The 17,604-nt window shown below is 30.7% G+C and overlaps 1 protein-coding gene across 2 annotated transcripts; it reads left to right on the top strand.

The window, feature by feature from the left end:
* Positions 1-2,114: 2,114 nt before the first annotated feature.
* LOC105220834 (cuticle protein 19) lies at positions 2,115-10,016 on the top strand. Of its 2 annotated transcripts, none has more exons than XM_054229171.1 (5): positions 2,115-2,220; positions 2,341-2,550; positions 3,312-3,408; positions 3,689-3,895; positions 9,272-10,016. In XM_054229171.1, exons 2-5 carry the CDS (start codon positions 2,461-2,463, stop codon positions 9,451-9,453), a joined length of 576 nt encoding a protein of 191 aa, XP_054085146.1. In that variant the 5' UTR covers positions 2,115-2,220; positions 2,341-2,460; the 3' UTR covers positions 9,454-10,016. The 2 variants fall into 2 exon arrangements, with proteins under 2 accessions (XP_054085146.1, XP_054085147.1); XM_054229172.1 differs by lacking the exon at positions 9,272-10,016 and adding an exon at positions 4,350-4,589.
* Positions 10,017-17,604: the final 7,588 nt, after the last annotated feature.

The raw sequence follows: 17,604 nt of genomic DNA, 5'->3' as shown, positions 1-17,604 counted from the left end.
AAAAATTAGTTATCATGTCCAGTTGAGTTAAATGAATTATAATACTCCTTCAATGCGATTGAAATATAGTTGTTAGGTTAGATTAGTAGGCAGATCTCTGCATAAGCAGGATGATCTAACTCGTATAGTTTTGAGCGTTGTCCTTTGTGATACCAAAAAAATCCTAATGAATCAGAAGTATTCTTATGATTCGTCAAAACGCTTGAAATCAGTTACACACTTCTTTAGTCAGCTAAAGTTAATTTTAGGTAAATCGCTAGTTTCACTGAAGATGAGCGTACCAAGGTGTTTCAATACCAAATGTTCAAATGCTATTCGATATTTTATACTTTCAATAGTGGTCAGGTCGTATCTTGAATAATTTTTGAATGGCAGCGTGCTAAAGATCGATCGCTCACAGGTATAGACGCTATAGTTTCAAAATTGCTGACATCATAACACAACGAGAAATTGACCGATCGACTTCAAATTGAAGCTAAGTACATTTACTATAAAATGACCTACGATCATTTTGATTGGTTGTCAAATTGGCATTTTACCTAAAAAAGACACTTTTTTTAGAACTACCCCATTTTGTTAATTTTTGATATTTTTCAAAAATCGTAGATCATTGTATAGGAAAACCTTCAACTTTAATAACCTTTTTGTATTATTTTTGTTTCAGCTACTTATTCTGCCGGAATCATGACAGCACTCTCTCTTTTTTGGCTCCTCCCAAGACAAGGATATACTACAAAAAACTTCGAAACATTCGATTGAGTACTTTTTTTTTTTTTAATCCGAAAATCGCCTATTTTTCTTGGGTTAAACTGGTATAGCGCCTTAAGCTGAACATTGCAGGAGGAAATGCTTAGATGATTCCATCTTGCCTTTTTTTTTCAAACAGCTTTAGTAACTTGCATTTGCCAGGATCCCTAGTCTCAACGCATGTGTAACTATCAGACAATGTCCAGTAATCGCACCTATGATCGCGCTAAGATACACCTTGCTGAGATAAAGCAGTTCGAAGGACTTTCTACGCTCCATTGCGGGCCAAAAAGACATCGCAGTTGCACAATATATTTAAATAAATCATAAATTTCTTTTAAAAAATAAATTAAGGTTAAATTATTTAGGTTAATTGCCTTCAATTTAACACACAACATATTTTTTATTATTAGCCGATTTTTTTTAGATCCATATCTATATCCGTACCACAAAACTATAATTTGGCAATATCCATAAAATAATTAAAAGATCAAAATTTTTAAAAGATATTCTGATAATTTGATACTTCTTACTGTTAACTAATGTAATAAAATGATATTTGTAGTTAAGTATAGAAAAATTTCAAATCAATAAATTTTATTCATAAAAAACTTCACAACAAATTTCACTTTTTTATGCTATATTTAAAATATATTTAAACAATAAAACCACAAAAAAATATACTTAAATCTGTAATTAAAGAAAAATGTCTATGTATGACATGACCCAGACAGCGCTGATACACGAATAAACACATTGCGAATCTGACATATGGAGCGACAACGAAATGAAGACAGCGAAAAAAGATCGCCTTAGGCATTAAAATAGGCCATCTACATGTATATCAACCACCCCTTTGCTCCCACTTTCCACATTTTGCTATGATAATAAAAACTACAACAACAACACTAGAAACAAAAACAGAAGCAACAACAAAATAACAAACTATGCAGCCGCGCAGATAACTCACATACCAATTCACCACACACACCGCACTGTGGTGGAAAACATGACATATTAATTACCAATGAGTGCCTACAGAAACGCCTCAGCTCAGAGCGCGTAGCCACGCTTCGCTGAATGACAAGCATAAGCTATGCATTGGCTTGGCGGTGGCAGAACCGCTAGCAATACCGGCCGGGCGAACAATAGAACGCGCGTCCAAGCCGCCTCGAAGCGGCGGCATAACACAGCAGAGGCAATAGACGCAAGGCAAGCCAAAAGCGTAGCTCAAAGCAGCGCGATGGCTGACCACAGTAGATGCTTGTTGTTTTTGCCATTACGCGCAGTTGACGTCTGCAGCGCTGTGTCTTCGTATGATCAACTGCTGACTTGCTTGCTAGCTGCGCTGCGTTTCCCAAGCGACGGCGCATTTTGTTTTGTGTATTTAACGGAAACTCAAACTCAGAATCGACACAGTATTCCGGGCAATTCAGCAGTGTGCAATTCGGCGGTGCCAACGAAATACTTCAAGTGCGAATCTCCTTAACAATTTTAGCAAGAAAATTAATTATTAAATTAAAATAATCATTTTATTGTGTGTTCAAGCGAAATTTATTGAAAAAAAAAAATATTTTTAATTTTTATTTTTAGCAAATCTCAAGCAACCCTTAAACCTCTCCTTGCAAACTAAACCGAAAAAAAGTGCAACCTTTGTGTTACCCTGTGTTTTCGAGCGTTCAACGTAGAGCAAAACAAATTCAATAATAAAAAATGGCTAGCCTGAAGTGTATACTTGTACTCACAATCGCTTTCTTTGCGAGCGCTGTGTTGGCGCGACCAGGATACGCTGTCGACTATTATGTGAGTGTGTGTGTTGGTTTAAGAATTTTTTGGACATCAGGCATATTGCGTATACGCAGTGGTGTGGCTTGAGTGCTAAGTGTTTAGTAAACATTTTACAAGTGGTTCTATTAGAAAATATTTCAAAAAAAAAATGCTGAAAAATTTTAATGGAAATTTGAGTTTTTTAAAGTATATAACTAAATTATGTTGCTTTCTTCAAAAAAAAAACCAAAAAATATTTATTAAAAAAATGTTATTAAATATATTCCTTATACCATTTTATGATAATAATTCCTTGATTTCTTTAAAATTTTAAATTTCTATTAATTTTTTTACAAAAATTTGTTCGTAAAAAAATTAAAAAAAAAAATTAATTTAAAAAAAATGCTGACTTTTTAATTTTAATTATTTTTAATATTCTAAAAAATTAATAAAAGTAATAATTTATTTATAGTAACAATTTCGCAATACAAAATAAATCAAAATTAAAAAAAAATATTTTTGAAAATTTTTAAAATTCTTAAAATTCTTAAAACAAGTAATAATTTTGAAAATAAATAATAAATAATTATTACAAAGAATTATATATTGTTTTAAAAGTATCGCTCAAAAATTATTATGAATAAATAGAAATAGTACTGGTAAAAAAACGTAAAAAAAATATTTTTTTTGTTAATTTAATAGAAAAACCGAATTTTCTTCTTAAAAATAAAATGTTTAATTATTATATTCACAGAGGGTATCATTTTATAAAAATATTTCCTTTTTTCTCTCCACAGAATCATCCCAAATATGCATTCAATTATGGTGTAGCCGATCACACAACTGGCGATGTGAAGTCACAACATGAAACTCGCGATGGTGATGTTGTTAAAGGTAAAAATAAATAATAAAAAAAATATTCTCATAAAAAAAGTTTATAGATTTTTTTCCAAAAAAAATATTTAAAAAATTTTAGTTCGAAAATTCTGACATTTTTTTACATTAATTTTCACAAAACAAATTTTTTTTCATATTTTATTATTTTTATAATATTTTTTTATAAATATTTTTTTTTATAAAAATTTACATAAATTTTTTTTATAGAAAATATTTTAACCCATAACATTCTAAGCACTAAATTAATATCCATAAAAATTTCCTTCTATTCTTTCAGGTCAATATTCACTTGTCGAACCCGATGGCTCTATACGCACAGTCGACTACACTGCCGATCCCATAAATGGTTTCAACGCAGTCGTTACGAAATCCGGACCCACAGTGCACGCACAAGCGTTAGTGCCCGCACCACATTACGAACCAGCACCAGTGGTTAAGCATGTTGCGCCAGCGCCTGTTGTGGTGCCAGGACCAGCGCCGTATGGTAAGTGTGGGTTTGGTGTAGAAAATTTAAACAAACAAAATAATAGTGGAGAAAGTGATCTAATTACTAAACACTCCCCAAGTTACTCGTTTAATAATTTAATTTTATGTGAAGAAGTTCACCGATTTCACACACCCTATTAGAACTGTAGTCTAAGGGATATAAGCCTGTTATTTTCACATCCTCTCCTTTCGTTCTCTCTATCTAACAGCTATTAAGGCTCATTTCAACATTTTATATTGAAAATTGATCACCTGAAACCATCTACATAACCAAAAGCATCTCTATAAGGACTCTCTTAAATTAATTTTGCATTTGTTCCCACCTTTTTCCACATAAAAAACACGCTTTCATACTTAAACTGCCACCTTCAGTCACTTAACATTTTAAATTCAATACAACCAGCATTTGCATCTTCATCATTTCAATCATTTGAATCATTTTCCATGCACAGGCATTAATACATATCGCATGGTGAAGTTATTGCGCCGCCACGCCCATATCAACAATAATCAAATGCTCAAATTTCGCCCAGACGAAACAGTCGTTGCAGACGATGCACATAATTATCTTTACTAATATGGAATTGAGTACAAAATTGAGTAAATGAAACAACCACCTACGGCGAGTAAATCACACACACAAAGATTTGTATATACCTTTGTATATATACTACTGTAAGAAGCTAAATAGGTACGCCTTAGACATATATCACTACTGTTGTATATAGTTTAAAGTATATGCCTTAGTCACCTTAATTGTCGCTATTACAAAATAAGCACAGCTCATTTATTTTCCCACAAGGCAAGCATTCATTCATAATTGCTTAGAATAGTTATGCAATTACTGTAATTAAGAGATTGTAGTGAAAAATCAATCTGGATTATATGTTATACATTCGTTTTTATTAGTTCAACGTGACATTCTAATGTATCTCTTCACTCTTTAATACATTTATCAAGTTAAAAATGAAAATCTTGGAATTTTTTATGATTCACTACTATTAATAATTCATTTTAATCGAGCACTTTGTTCAAAGAAAATTAAAATAATTTGCAATTTCCTGTAGCTCTGAGATTCAATGATGTTAAACGATCACATCCCACAGTTCAAACGAAAGCTCAATATTACATAAAGTGAACAGAAAAAGTGCATAAGTCGACTTGAGAAATTTGTTTCAAGCAAAAAATTAATCAATGATGACTGAAAAAAATTATAATTATATTTTTAAGAAAACATTTCTGAAAAATTAAAAAATCAAAGTTTATCAAAAGCTTAATAATCGACTTGAAAATTTTTATATAATATTTATTTCATAATTAAACATTTCAAACAACAGTAAGTCTTCATAAGCAACAAATTTTAGATAGTTTCAACCTGCCGGTAAATAATTTTTTTAATTAAGGAAAAGCTTTTAGAGAGCTTAAAGCTGGCATATTGAAATAATTTTGATATTCACTCTGAGAATGAATGAATTAGTCCGTTTTGTATAATATTTTAAGACTAAAGCTATATGTGCTAGTCAACGAAAAGCTTTTACAGAGCTTAAAGCTTTCATATTGAAACATTTTTAACTTTCACACACTGAATGGTTGCATTAGAACATTTTAAAGCATATTTTGAGAAAAAACGATAAATATAGTATTAATTACCGAAAAGCTTTTAGAGAGCTTGAAGCTTTCATATTCAAATTAATGTAATAATTTTGACTTTATACAATGAATAATTCTGTTTAAGGGATATTTGCTGATTAGAACTCTTTCAATCACTGGAAAGCTTTTAGCGTGCTTAAAGCTTTCAAATTGAAATTTTGTGTAATCATTTTGACTTTCTACAAAGACTAAATTCATTTAAGCAATACTTCCAGAGCAGTACTCTTTTAGTCACTGAAAAGCTTTCAAAAAGCTTTAAGCTTACAAAACAAAAAATATTTTAGATATAAATTTTTGTATACTAAATTTTCTAAAAATATTAAAAATCACTAATTTTTACTAAAAATAATACTTTAATGGTATTTCACCATCAACAAGGGCTTTTGATTTTCTTATTATACTCTTTGCATAACTTTTAATATAAAAAAATTCTCAACCCTCCGCAAAAGTATTTTTTTATAAAAATTCAATGATTTCCCCTTCTAATTACCATAAACCTCACATATTCTTCTGCATACCTGCATATTTCCAAGTGTAAACCCTTCGTATTTCATTGTTTTCATTTTATCAACTAATTTCCAACTTCTCAGCATTAGTCAAAAGTTGTAAGCGCCAAAAGTACATAATAAACTAATAACAGCCTCCCAAACGCCCAACTACACTACACCCCTCCCCATAATTTGTTGCATTTAACTGCAGCGCTGGGCGTGTAACTCGCCCATATTACTACATAAGTTTTTTGTTTGCTTACCAGCAGGCAGCTGCTGGGTTCCCAGATTAGCATAAAATATTACTAGAGAAAAAGACATAAAAAAAACAAGCAAAGGCAGTAATTATAAGCTAACAGCAGTGCGCTAAGCTGCAGTGAGTAGTTGTGGGCGCAACTAAATATGTAGCTAAGAAGCAGCAGAAAAAAAAATTTGCGAAATTTATAAGATTTGAAAAAAACATGTGTTCAATGTAAACAAAAGCTTTTCACACAACCCATATATAGCAGTTGCGTTGTGGCAGAACAATGAGCGACAGGTGACACATTTCTGCGCTGTCGCTAGAAAAATGTTTCATATAGATTAGTACAAGTGTATTTATGTGTTACACATCGGTTATAAATATATATACATTCGTACTTCACTGAACTGCCTTCATAAAACAAAACGAAGTTGCTTAACACTCACTGCGCTAGTAAGCTTAAATTAGCTGATATCAACCTATAATTAGTTTCTTTATACCAAACAATAATAACAACAACAACATTAGCACTTGAGCCTACAAAAAGTGACCCAGTAAAAGTAACCACTAATTCACGAAATAAATCAATTGTGACGCCAGCGATTTCAACAATCTGCTCCCAGTTTAATAAATAACTGTATAATGTTACACATTTCATTGCTTGGTAACAGTCACACACACACACTTTTATACGTTTCAACTTATGGCTTTCCTCAAGCCAAGCAGCTGTGTGGTAATCCAAATGAGGGCATATCTCTTATGTTTACTACCTTCATTGTTGTTGGTGATGCGTAAATTTTTCCCAATGCGACAGCACTGTGCCACTTGCCACCAGATTTGGCAATATTTGAAATTTACTCCCCCCATTTGTAAGACAATCACTTTTCTAGTTTTGTTGCTATTAGTAGAGGTGGGAAATGTTGTTGTTGCATTATTGGCATCATATAATGTGGTTGGTTGTTGTTGTGGTGACAGTAATATATAGAGATGCGTATATGCATGTAGCACTCATTAATTGCTTCACTGCTGAGCAAGTTCGCTGCTTAAGTCTTTTGATTTTTTAACAAATATTGGGGTAGCTTCATTGATTTCTATGTAGACTTTGTTAAGTGGGTTTAAGGGGTATATAGTTGGAAATATTACTTTTTTTTAAATAACTTTGCTTGTTTCTTAAGCAATTTAATGACTACGCTGTTTAGCTACGCTTAATTAGATTATTTATTGTTTATTTATTTATTCAAAATATCTTATAAATTTTACAAAAATTTTTTTATAAAAAAAATACTTCTTACATAACAACATTATGCATTTCAATATTCTATATAAACAACAATTTCAGCTAATTGTAGGTACCGTTAAGGCTTTTTAGTCACCGAAAAGTTTTTCGAGAGCTTAAAGCTTTCATATTTCAATAATTTATAATGAATAAATGAATAAAAACGTTTTAAGATATATATTTCAGACCAACAGTAAATATACGCTTGATCCTTGAAAAGCTTTAAAAGAGCTTAAAGCTTTCATATCCAAATTATTGTAATACTTTTGACTTCCTACAATGAATAATTCTGTTTAAGGCACATTTCCTGATCAGTACTCTTTTAGACACTGAAAAGCTTTTGGAGATCTTAAAGCTTTCATATTGAAATTTTTGTAATATTTGACTTTCTACAATAAATAATTCTATTTAAGGAATATTTTCAGACCTGACCTCTTTTAATCGTCAATGAAAAGTTGTAGAATCAAAAAAAAACTTTTAAAGAGCTTAAAGCTTTCATATTCAAATTATTGCAATAACTTTGACTTTCTACAATTAATAATTCTGTTTAGGCACATTTTCTAATCAGTACTCTTTTAGTCACTGAAAAGCTTTGCAGAGCTTAAAGCTTTCATATTGAAATTTTTGTAATAATTGACTTTCTACAATGAAAAAGTCTATTTAAGGGATATGTTCAGCCCAGCCTCACTCTTTTCTCTTTTAATCGTCAATGAAAAGCTTTTGTAGAGCTTAAAGCTTGTATTATAATCAATTTCAGTTGTAAAATTTTTATATTAAATTTTCTAGAAATATTCAAAATATTATTTACATTTTCGAATGAAATTTACTATACAAATATTTTTTTAAATTTATAATTTTGTATCTCCATCGGTATAGTATAATTACTTGAAGAAATTCAGTGCCTAACAGCTAGTTAAAGACACATTTCTCTCAAAAAAAAAACATTACTTTTCTGACCAATTTCTTGTTCATTATTTATATTTTATTATAATTTTCGCATACATATACATGGATATCTACATCTCATCCAACCAAACTCAAAACAAGTCAAAAATAAATTCAAACAACGGTCAGCTCACCAACAAATTGCCTAAGCTCACTTCCCATTTATTGCGATTGTTGTACACTTTTTGCGAAAACGCACAAAAGCAAAAAAGAGCAACCAAATCGCCAGTGAACTGTATCACTTGCAAAGGCATGCCGGCTTCACTGAGTTTCGTTTTTTTGCTTTTCCAGCGACTATGAATGACATTGCTTTAGTTTAGCTACAAGTAGAGTTGTTGTTATTGTTATTTATAGTTGTATTTTCCTCCATTTATTAGGCAATTGATGTGCGCACTGCGCAATTTAAGCGATTCGCAACAACAACAACAGTTTCGCACAGCGTCCAACATAAATTTGTGCAAAGTAATAGACACTTGCGATGGCAGAGCGCAAACAAAAGAAAAATTGTTATTGCAAAGAAATTATTGGCGCATAAATTGCTAATAAATATAGGCCAAATTAAATTAAACTAAAGCGAAAGAAAATTTGAAAAAAAAAATTACGCTAATGAATGAAAATATTTGTTTGTTTGTGTATGTATGAGAATTATAAAGTGGAGTCGTATATAAAGAGTTGTTGTTATTGTATATTAAATTATATATATTTTATTCGAGACATTTTTTCTCAATTTTTATATTAATTAATTTTCTTAAATTTCACATCTTCCACTTGCAGCCCCTAAACCTTATGCTCCCATTGCTCCCATCCACTACGATTACGACGATTACGGTCATGGTGCTCAATACGACTATGTGCCCCAATATAGCGGTCATTATGGTGGAGGTGCCGGTTACAATGCTCACTACGACGGACACTACGGTGGACACCATGGCGGTCACTATGGCGGCCACTATTGAGCGGTTGACAGCAGCAGCGCTCACAGCTGAGTACAACTCTTTTCGGCTTCGTTAATTGTGTTGTTGTTGTTGTTGACGAGCAGCAATTAGCACTTTAAAGCCACTATATATTTTTTTTCTACGTTATATCTTCCATACTTACTGCCTACAACTTACTCGCCAAATGCTTTGTACCCTTCGTATATATTTTATAACTGTAACTATTTACCGCCAGCAATGTCCAGCAAAGTAGTTCATAAGTTTGTATTGTTTATGTTTTATTTTTTTAATTTTTAGTTTTTTTTTCATATTTTTATTGTATTTTATTGGTTTTTGTACGTTATGTATTGTGTGCAAGCTTTAAATTTTCGATTGCCTTTGGAGCAAAAGACAGCTCTGGCGAACCGAGCCGATGCGTACGCGTATATCCACCATTCTTGTAACAATAATATTTATAATGAACGTTTGTATGTAAGTGATGAAGATGATGTACAATATATCAATTATTATGTAATTTTTTATTTTAATTTGTAATAAAATACAATTTTTGTAACGCGACAATAAAACGAATACTCAAAAAATAATTCAAATTCTTTTTATTTTTCTTTAATAAAAGGAGGATTGTTTGATGTTTGAAAACACTGTAAGATAGTGAAGAATAAAAGAAAAAATATTCAATAAAGAATATGGGTGGGTTTCAAATTTTTCAAAATTTTCAAAGAATTTTTTTAATTTTCTTAAATAGTGCAATATGTTAAAAATATTATCCAAAAATATCAAAACAATCCGATTATTATTCTAAGAAATACACACTTTGGAAGTTCCGCCAATCAGGCCATGTCAATATGAATGTAAAACTTTTAATGCGTTTTTCTCTAAACTAAATTTTTGAAGATGGTGGACACGATGTCTCGAAAAGTTATGAAGCGATTTTGTTTAAATATCTTTGCACACATCTCTGTAATAACATCATCTAGTTAATAAACGAAGGGTTTTATATATTTTTATTACAACTATTTTTTCGAGCCAATATATACCGAAAATTTTACCAAAAAAGGGAGTTTTTTTTATTTTTTTCAAGAATACAAATTGAAATATATTCTTCTTTCCTTCGTTCCTTAACTAGATTTATGCACGCACTATTGAAATATTTTTATTTTATATTTAGATTTAAGATCAACCAATAATGAGTTATGATGTCCCCGACAAGAGTATTTTTTTTTTTTTGTACACGTCTTGGGAGATGAGATGCCAACGTCTGAGTTTTCGGAATTTTGAAATAAAAATTTCACAAAATACTGTTAAATATGCACAATTGATATGCTAAATTGTTTTAATGAAATATATGATTTTATATATTTAAAAAAAAAATGAAAATTCCTTTGTTTTCAGTCTCTGAAACTCACCTAACCCCTTAAGTGGATGAGCTCAAATAGCTCACATACATTTGAACATGAGAAATCGATTCATATAGTGTCTTTGATGTGGCGGCATTAGAGTTCACCATATGTTTGGTAGATAGAACCAAACTTCAAATTTAAAAATTTCACAACTGTCGGATCTTTAGCTCGTGAGATCCATCGATTTAATGGGTGCTTTCGATATTTTGAAAAAAGGGGTTAGAAAATAATTCCGTCTGTTAATCGTACACTATTTTTCCATAAAAAAAAAAATAAATAATACCGACAAGTAACTTGAATATTGAAACCAGCCTCTACATCAGATGAAACAATCATCTCAAAATAGTTTTGAAAATTCTGTACAGGCCATATAACACTAAAAGAGAGAATAACATAAAAAAACATCTTCAGAATGAGTTTGTTTGACAATAAAATGAGGTTGATCCAAACAGCTTCCACCAAAAAGGATCATATTTTGAATTGTACAAAATTATAGAAACCGAGGGCAAAAACGGGTTTCGAATTCCTTCCAGAAACTTTGGATCAGGTCGCCAGTGTTTCTTTTCTTGAGAGAATATTCGCTGAAAAAAATTAAACACGTTAAAGAGGTAATCGACAAAACTGCCATTTTATTTTGGAAGAAATAGACAAATATGTCTACATAGTTGGGAACCCTCTGGTCGAATTATTGTCAGTTTTGGTAGTTATGTTGATAATATTTTGTAAAAAAAAAAATGTTTTCTCTTTAAAACAATGCAAACCTTTTTAAACTGTCTGGTACATGAATGCTTCGAATTTCCATATGATGATATTAAATATCACGATTTATTTATACAACTGACGAATTATTGGGTATTATTGAAATATTTTCTTTTTAAATCTTTATATGATTTATAGAACTGTTAAATATGTGAATGCCAAGGATATCCCTATAAAGCGATGCAAGAATGATGTGTTTACTAGGAGTATATATTTCAGCATAAATATTGAACTGCAGGCGTGACATCGCCCAGTTTGCATGAAATTATATCTACATATTTATAAACCACTCAGCCAATTTGAATTTAAGTTTGTGAGTAACATTTTCCCTACCATGTTTAAATTCTATATTATCTATACTACTATTACAAAGAGGAAAGATTTGTAAGTATGTTTGTAATGAATAAACTCAAAAACTACTGTGCCGATTTCAAAAACTCTTTCACCATTGGAAAGCTACATTTACCCCGAGTAACATAGACTATATTTAATGCTAGAATTTCAACTTTCTGTAAATAGGTCCCAGGTGAAGGTATCAAAAAGACTCCGTGATGGAGAATCATAATCTGAGACTGATAATCATCTTGCAAGTCATTCTCTTCGCATCGCAATCGGGTGCCAGAGAGTCGAGTAACGAGCGCTTGCACCTGCTTGCTGAGCAAAATTTCAAAACCAAGCACGCTTCATAATCAGAGTGAAATACAACGGACACCAAAGACTAGAGGTTGTAATCACGTTTTAGCTCATTACAAATAAAAATAATTTCATATTCGAATTTTCCTCATTTTCCACTTGAAAATGAACCCACGAGAGTGTGTAAAAACTTATAATTTTTGAAATATTTATTTAAACCCATGCAAAGCCGGAGCGGTCTGCAAGATGCAAGGTGCAAGATGAAAAATATATAATTTAAATTGGAGAATTAAATTTAGAGTGTTTCTTTTAATCGTGTTACATTTTCTAAATACCATTATTCCGAAAATATTTCCAAGTGCCATTTTTTTTATTTTCTTCTTTCTAGTTAATATAAATATATGCTTATTTCTATTATGTGTTACCAAAACTTACATTTTCTGACTTGGTGTTTATTTTACTCTAACAGCAACACTGCCTTTCAAATTGTGTTCGGTGTGTGTTCAAGATAAAACTGTGCTTAAAAGCCAATCTACCATAAGCTTAAAGTTAATTTCGATGCCTACATTTAGGCGTGGTTTTGAAAGCCGTGCTTTATTTTACATCCGGTTTGCTTGAGAAATCAGTATGAAATATATGATCAGTATATAATTGAATAAGTAAATAAATTGCAAACAATTTTTAAAATATCAAATAATATAGGATACAGTTGATTTGATAAAGATTTTTAAAGCCGAGTTATAATCGGAAATGTATAAATAATATAAAAACAAACTTTAAATTTGTAACTATTCATATGTTTTTATCACAAAAAATATTTCAATATATCTAAATTTATTAAAAAGCTAAGTATATTTGAAAAAAAAAAATCGAAGCTTCAGTTTAAAGCTTTTGACGCCTTAAATTTAATATCTTTGCATTTAAACTCATCTACATTAAGTACGTAACGGAAATTCTGTGGCCACAATTTAATTGTATTTTAAGTTGCCTTTGGCTCTTACTACTTGTAGCCAGAACTGTATTATGGGTTGGGAGTGTTCACCATTGTTCTTGTACTTGTTGCTCTCCCACTTTTTTCACCTTTGTTAATTTATGTGCTTTATATAAAAACTTGTCATATAATTATCCGTTAATATTGTGCAATGGTTTATATAAAAAGGTAACGGAAAAAATCCATCGAATGTTTGCACTTTTTTATATAAACTTTTACAAAGTTTAATGAAAAACGATCAATCAAACGGCGTATAATAAAAAGAAATGGAAATAATGTCATGGCATATACTCATAATATTTTTTTAAGGAATCATACTCGATATAATTATAAGTTTTGTAGTAAAAAACTGGCAGACAAATGGTAAATGATCGCATATAAAAAATTTGAAAGAATTTTTATTGTTGCAAAAAAGTCAGAATGAATATTTTCAAATCATCAATTACAATTTCATTCGACAAGTATTTGTGTCAATTACTGTTGCAAATAGATCAATATGAGCACAGCTTTCTATAAATTGATATGTGTTAATCAATATAAACAATTTGAAATAATTATTTATTTTTGTTTTGAATTCCAATGAACTTTACTCATTATTCATCTGTCTAAAGGCTCCAGCTTTAAGGGGATAGGTGGGTTTCAATTTTTTAGTTTTTTAATTTTGAAAAAGTTTTTGTTGTCTTATTAAATAGTGCAATATATATGTTTAAAATATTATCCAAAAATATCAAATCAATCCGAGTAATATTCTAAGAGATATACCCTTTGGAAGTTCCATCCATCAGGTACGATATCTCAAAAAGTTATGAAGCGATTTTGTTAAAATTTTGCACACATCTTTGAAATAGCATTATCTAGTTAATGAACAGATTTTTTATTTTTATTACAACTATTTTTTCGATTAAATAGTTCATTACCTAAATGTATCCATGCACTATCGAAATATTTTTGGTTTATTATTTTTAGATGAACCAATCATGACCAAATATATATATATAATCATGAGTTATGATGTCCACCGTAAGACCATTTTTTTGGACACGTCATGGGAGATGAGATGCCAACGTCTGAGTTTTCGGAATTTTTAAACAAAAATTTCACAAAATACTGTTTAAACATGTATCTTTCATACGCTGAATTGTTTAAATGAAATATATTGATGTATATATTTAAAAAGAAAATAAAATAATATCCTTGTTTTAGCCTCTGAAACCTACCTAACCTTAACTCAGAACTTTTGGAAAGAAAAAGTTTGAAAAAATTATTTATTATTGATGAATTGCAAAAGTACTAAAGTAGAAAGTGTAATGACCTCAATATTATTTTTAAATGAATGTCAAACAAATTTAGTTTCGGTTCAGTTAGGTTTCAATAAAAACAAAAAAAAGGTCGCTCTGATCCAAAACGTGTAAATCGGCCAAATGAAATTAAATGTTGATATCATTAGGCGTTAACTAGTTAAATGAATTTTAAGCGGCAGTTTATGCGGGTTTGATTTGTAATTTGCGGTTTATGGTTAATAAGTCTCATTTTACATACATTAATTTTCATAAATATTTCATCGCAATAATTATTCAATTTTTGTGTGCAAGCGATAGCATGCATATATTTGTTGTTGTGAAATTAATATAACTAGGGCAGTAATACTGGAATTATCCACTATTGAATAATAAGGGTGCTATCAAATTTGGAATTTGTTTGTTCAAAATAAAAATTTCAAATTGAGTAAAAAGTGTTTGAGACCTTCAACAGATCATTATTCTATTTTATTATATATAATTTTTAATTAAAATATTTTTTAAATCTTTTAAATTTCTGATTTACTTTTATATATATTTTTTTATTTAATTATTAATTAATTTAATTATTATTGAGATTTAAATATGTATATCTAATTTACTTAACTTAAACAAAAAATTGTAAATTTGAATTTTGAAAATAATTTTTTGATCCTATACCGAACAAGCCATTCTAACTTCATTAATATTTAACTTTTTTGAACCTTTTTCCCTTTCATACACTGGCAGTGTTGCAATTTCACGTGCTGGAACATAAACCACCAAGTACAATACAATAACAATGCGCAATCGCAATCGACGAAGAGTGAACGTGCCAAAGTCAATTTAATGCAAAAACGTGAGATGAGTAAAGCAATGCGTGCCGAAGAATATCGATATGTTAGCGAATAATACGAAGCTTAAGGTACGAAAATAAACATATGTTTTTATATGGTTGAATATACATATGTGTTTTAATTTAAAGGCTTACAGTGTTGTGCAGAATTTAGGCAGCTGTCTGAAGTATATTTTTGGAACATTTAATTAATTCAGATTTTATATATTATATATTGTTAATTTATATTAATAGTAGTTGTTGGGAGAAGTTTATTATGCTGAAAAAAAATTGAGAAGAAGTTTGGTCTAAATATATTTTTCATATTACATATTTTATTTATATGTCTCAACATTTTCGAATAAGAGACAATTTTTGGTCAGAAACATTTATTTTAATTACTAAAAAGCCGCTAAATTTTTTTAACAGCACTGTACTTATTAAAAAACAACAATTTTTTCCAAAAGTTGCTAAAAATTTTTAACAGCACTGTACTTATTAAAAAAAATTCATCAAAAAGTTGCTAAGATTTTTAACAAGACTGTAATTATTAAATAAAAATTTAAAGCAAAAGTTGCTAAAATGTTTTAACAGCACTGTACTTATTAAAAAACAACAATTTTTTCCAAAAGTTATTTAAAATAAATGTATCCAAAAGTTGCAAAAATTTTTAACAAGACTGTAGTTATTAAAAAACAAAAATTTTGGTATCCAAAAGTTACCAAAATTTTGCACAAGACTGTAGTTATTCATATCGTATATGTAACAGAAGATACCTGCGGTTATTGACTGTTTATGGTCGGTCGATACATCCCAGCTAACACTCGCATGCATTTGCACTACAAATAAACTTAAGTATAGATATGTGAATATCCGTGGCGGCACGCACTCGCCCGTGCCGAGCGTGCATTCAAAAAAGCATCCAAAAATTTCAACATAACCTACAAACTATACAAACTACCTTACAACGTGTGCTCCCACTTCAACACAATGGAGTAGAATATGAGCTGATTAACAGCAACAAGCGGGAGTATAACAAAAGCAAAAACTGTTGATAGATAATCGCGAGATATGTGTGTGTTTGCGCTCATTTAAATGAGTACAATTAAGTGGGTGTTTTGTTAGCATTTTCGTTGTTAACGAATTCGCGCACAATTCTTTATTGTAAGGTTTATTTACAGACACACGTCTATATATATTTCTACATATATATGTATGTATGTACTGTTATGTTTGTGTTGTTACAATTTTCAGTTGCATTTGTATACTTCGCACATAATTCACGTTTGTTGTGTTGCGCTCGTTCGATTTTTTTGTTGTTGCTGTTGTGCTTGTTAGCCTAGTAAATTTAATTGAGACCAATAAATCACAAACCAACTGGGTGAAAAAGTGCTAGCGCTTCTTCGGTGTATAATTACTTTTGTTGTTGTTGTTGCTTGAGTTTTAACTGTTGAACAGAATTTTTGAAATGGAATGAGAAAAAAATTTTAAATAATTTGTTAAGTTAATTGTTCATTTACTTCTCCAGTGTTCCTTAATACTATCGGTCATATTGAAAAATCTTTAATTTTCCGTAAAAAAAAATTAATATAATGATATTCTTATTTGTCTGAGCTGAAATCGGCAGTCCTTTGTGATGTCTCAAACTCCTCAAAATGGATGTCGAAGACCCACAAGAGCCGACAAATGAATTTTGTTGAAGCAACTTATATGTATTCATGACAGTTCAACTGATTCGTCGAAGTTCGCCCTGCCAAGCTGTTTCAGCCGCATTCTAGGGAAGCTGGACAGTGAAGAAGAAAGTGTCTAGAAGTCTCAATCTAGAAGTCTTTGGCGATTTGCATCCGGCAGGATATTTAGCCTCACGGCGAAGATCAGTAAAGAATCCTACCACTACGACGAGCTGAACCTTGCTAGGAGTAAATAGCTGAACTCATATTCTACTCCATTGTGAACTGGTCGTTAGCCAATGCATGCCATGTTCAATCGAAGACTACTGATCCAGCGCCAAGATACAGGAGGATAGAGGTACCATCTGATAAGGTTATAGCTAGGGAGCCCTTACGCGCAAGCTTTTCGGCTCTGCTTTTCTCAGCGATACCACTATGGTCTGGAACTCAAACGTTCCTGATACTAAAGTAGCTTGACTCTATTGATAGTGAGATCAAGCACTTCTTGAGTTGTTTTGAGAAAACAGTCAGCGAGCACATCTCCAGGATTGCCGTTCTGCTATCCGAGTGTATGCTCCTTATCCTGAAAGCGGTAGAACTTCAGAAT

Source organism: Zeugodacus cucurbitae, chromosome 4 (assembly GCF_028554725.1).
Source record: "Zeugodacus cucurbitae isolate PBARC_wt_2022May chromosome 4, idZeuCucr1.2, whole genome shotgun sequence".
In the NCBI taxonomy this organism is placed as follows: domain Eukaryota; kingdom Metazoa; phylum Arthropoda; class Insecta; order Diptera; family Tephritidae; genus Zeugodacus; species Zeugodacus cucurbitae.
This window is presented reverse-complemented; position numbering and strand designations above follow the sequence as displayed.

What these genes read in the sequence shown, in the direction of transcription:
- LOC105220834 (XM_054229171.1), top strand. Translation starts at nt 2,461, where the DNA reads ATGGCTAGCCTGAAGTGTATACTTGTACTCACAATCGCTTTCTTTGCG. An exon ending in CGATGGTGATGTTGTTAAAG is followed by an intron (nt 3,409 to 3,688) that starts GTAAAAATAAAT and finishes CTATTCTTTCAG; the next exon opens with GTCAATATTCACTTGTCGAA. An exon ending in GCCAGGACCAGCGCCGTATG is followed by an intron (nt 3,896 to 9,271) that starts GTAAGTGTGGGT and finishes TTCCACTTGCAG; the next exon opens with CCCCTAAACCTTATGCTCCC.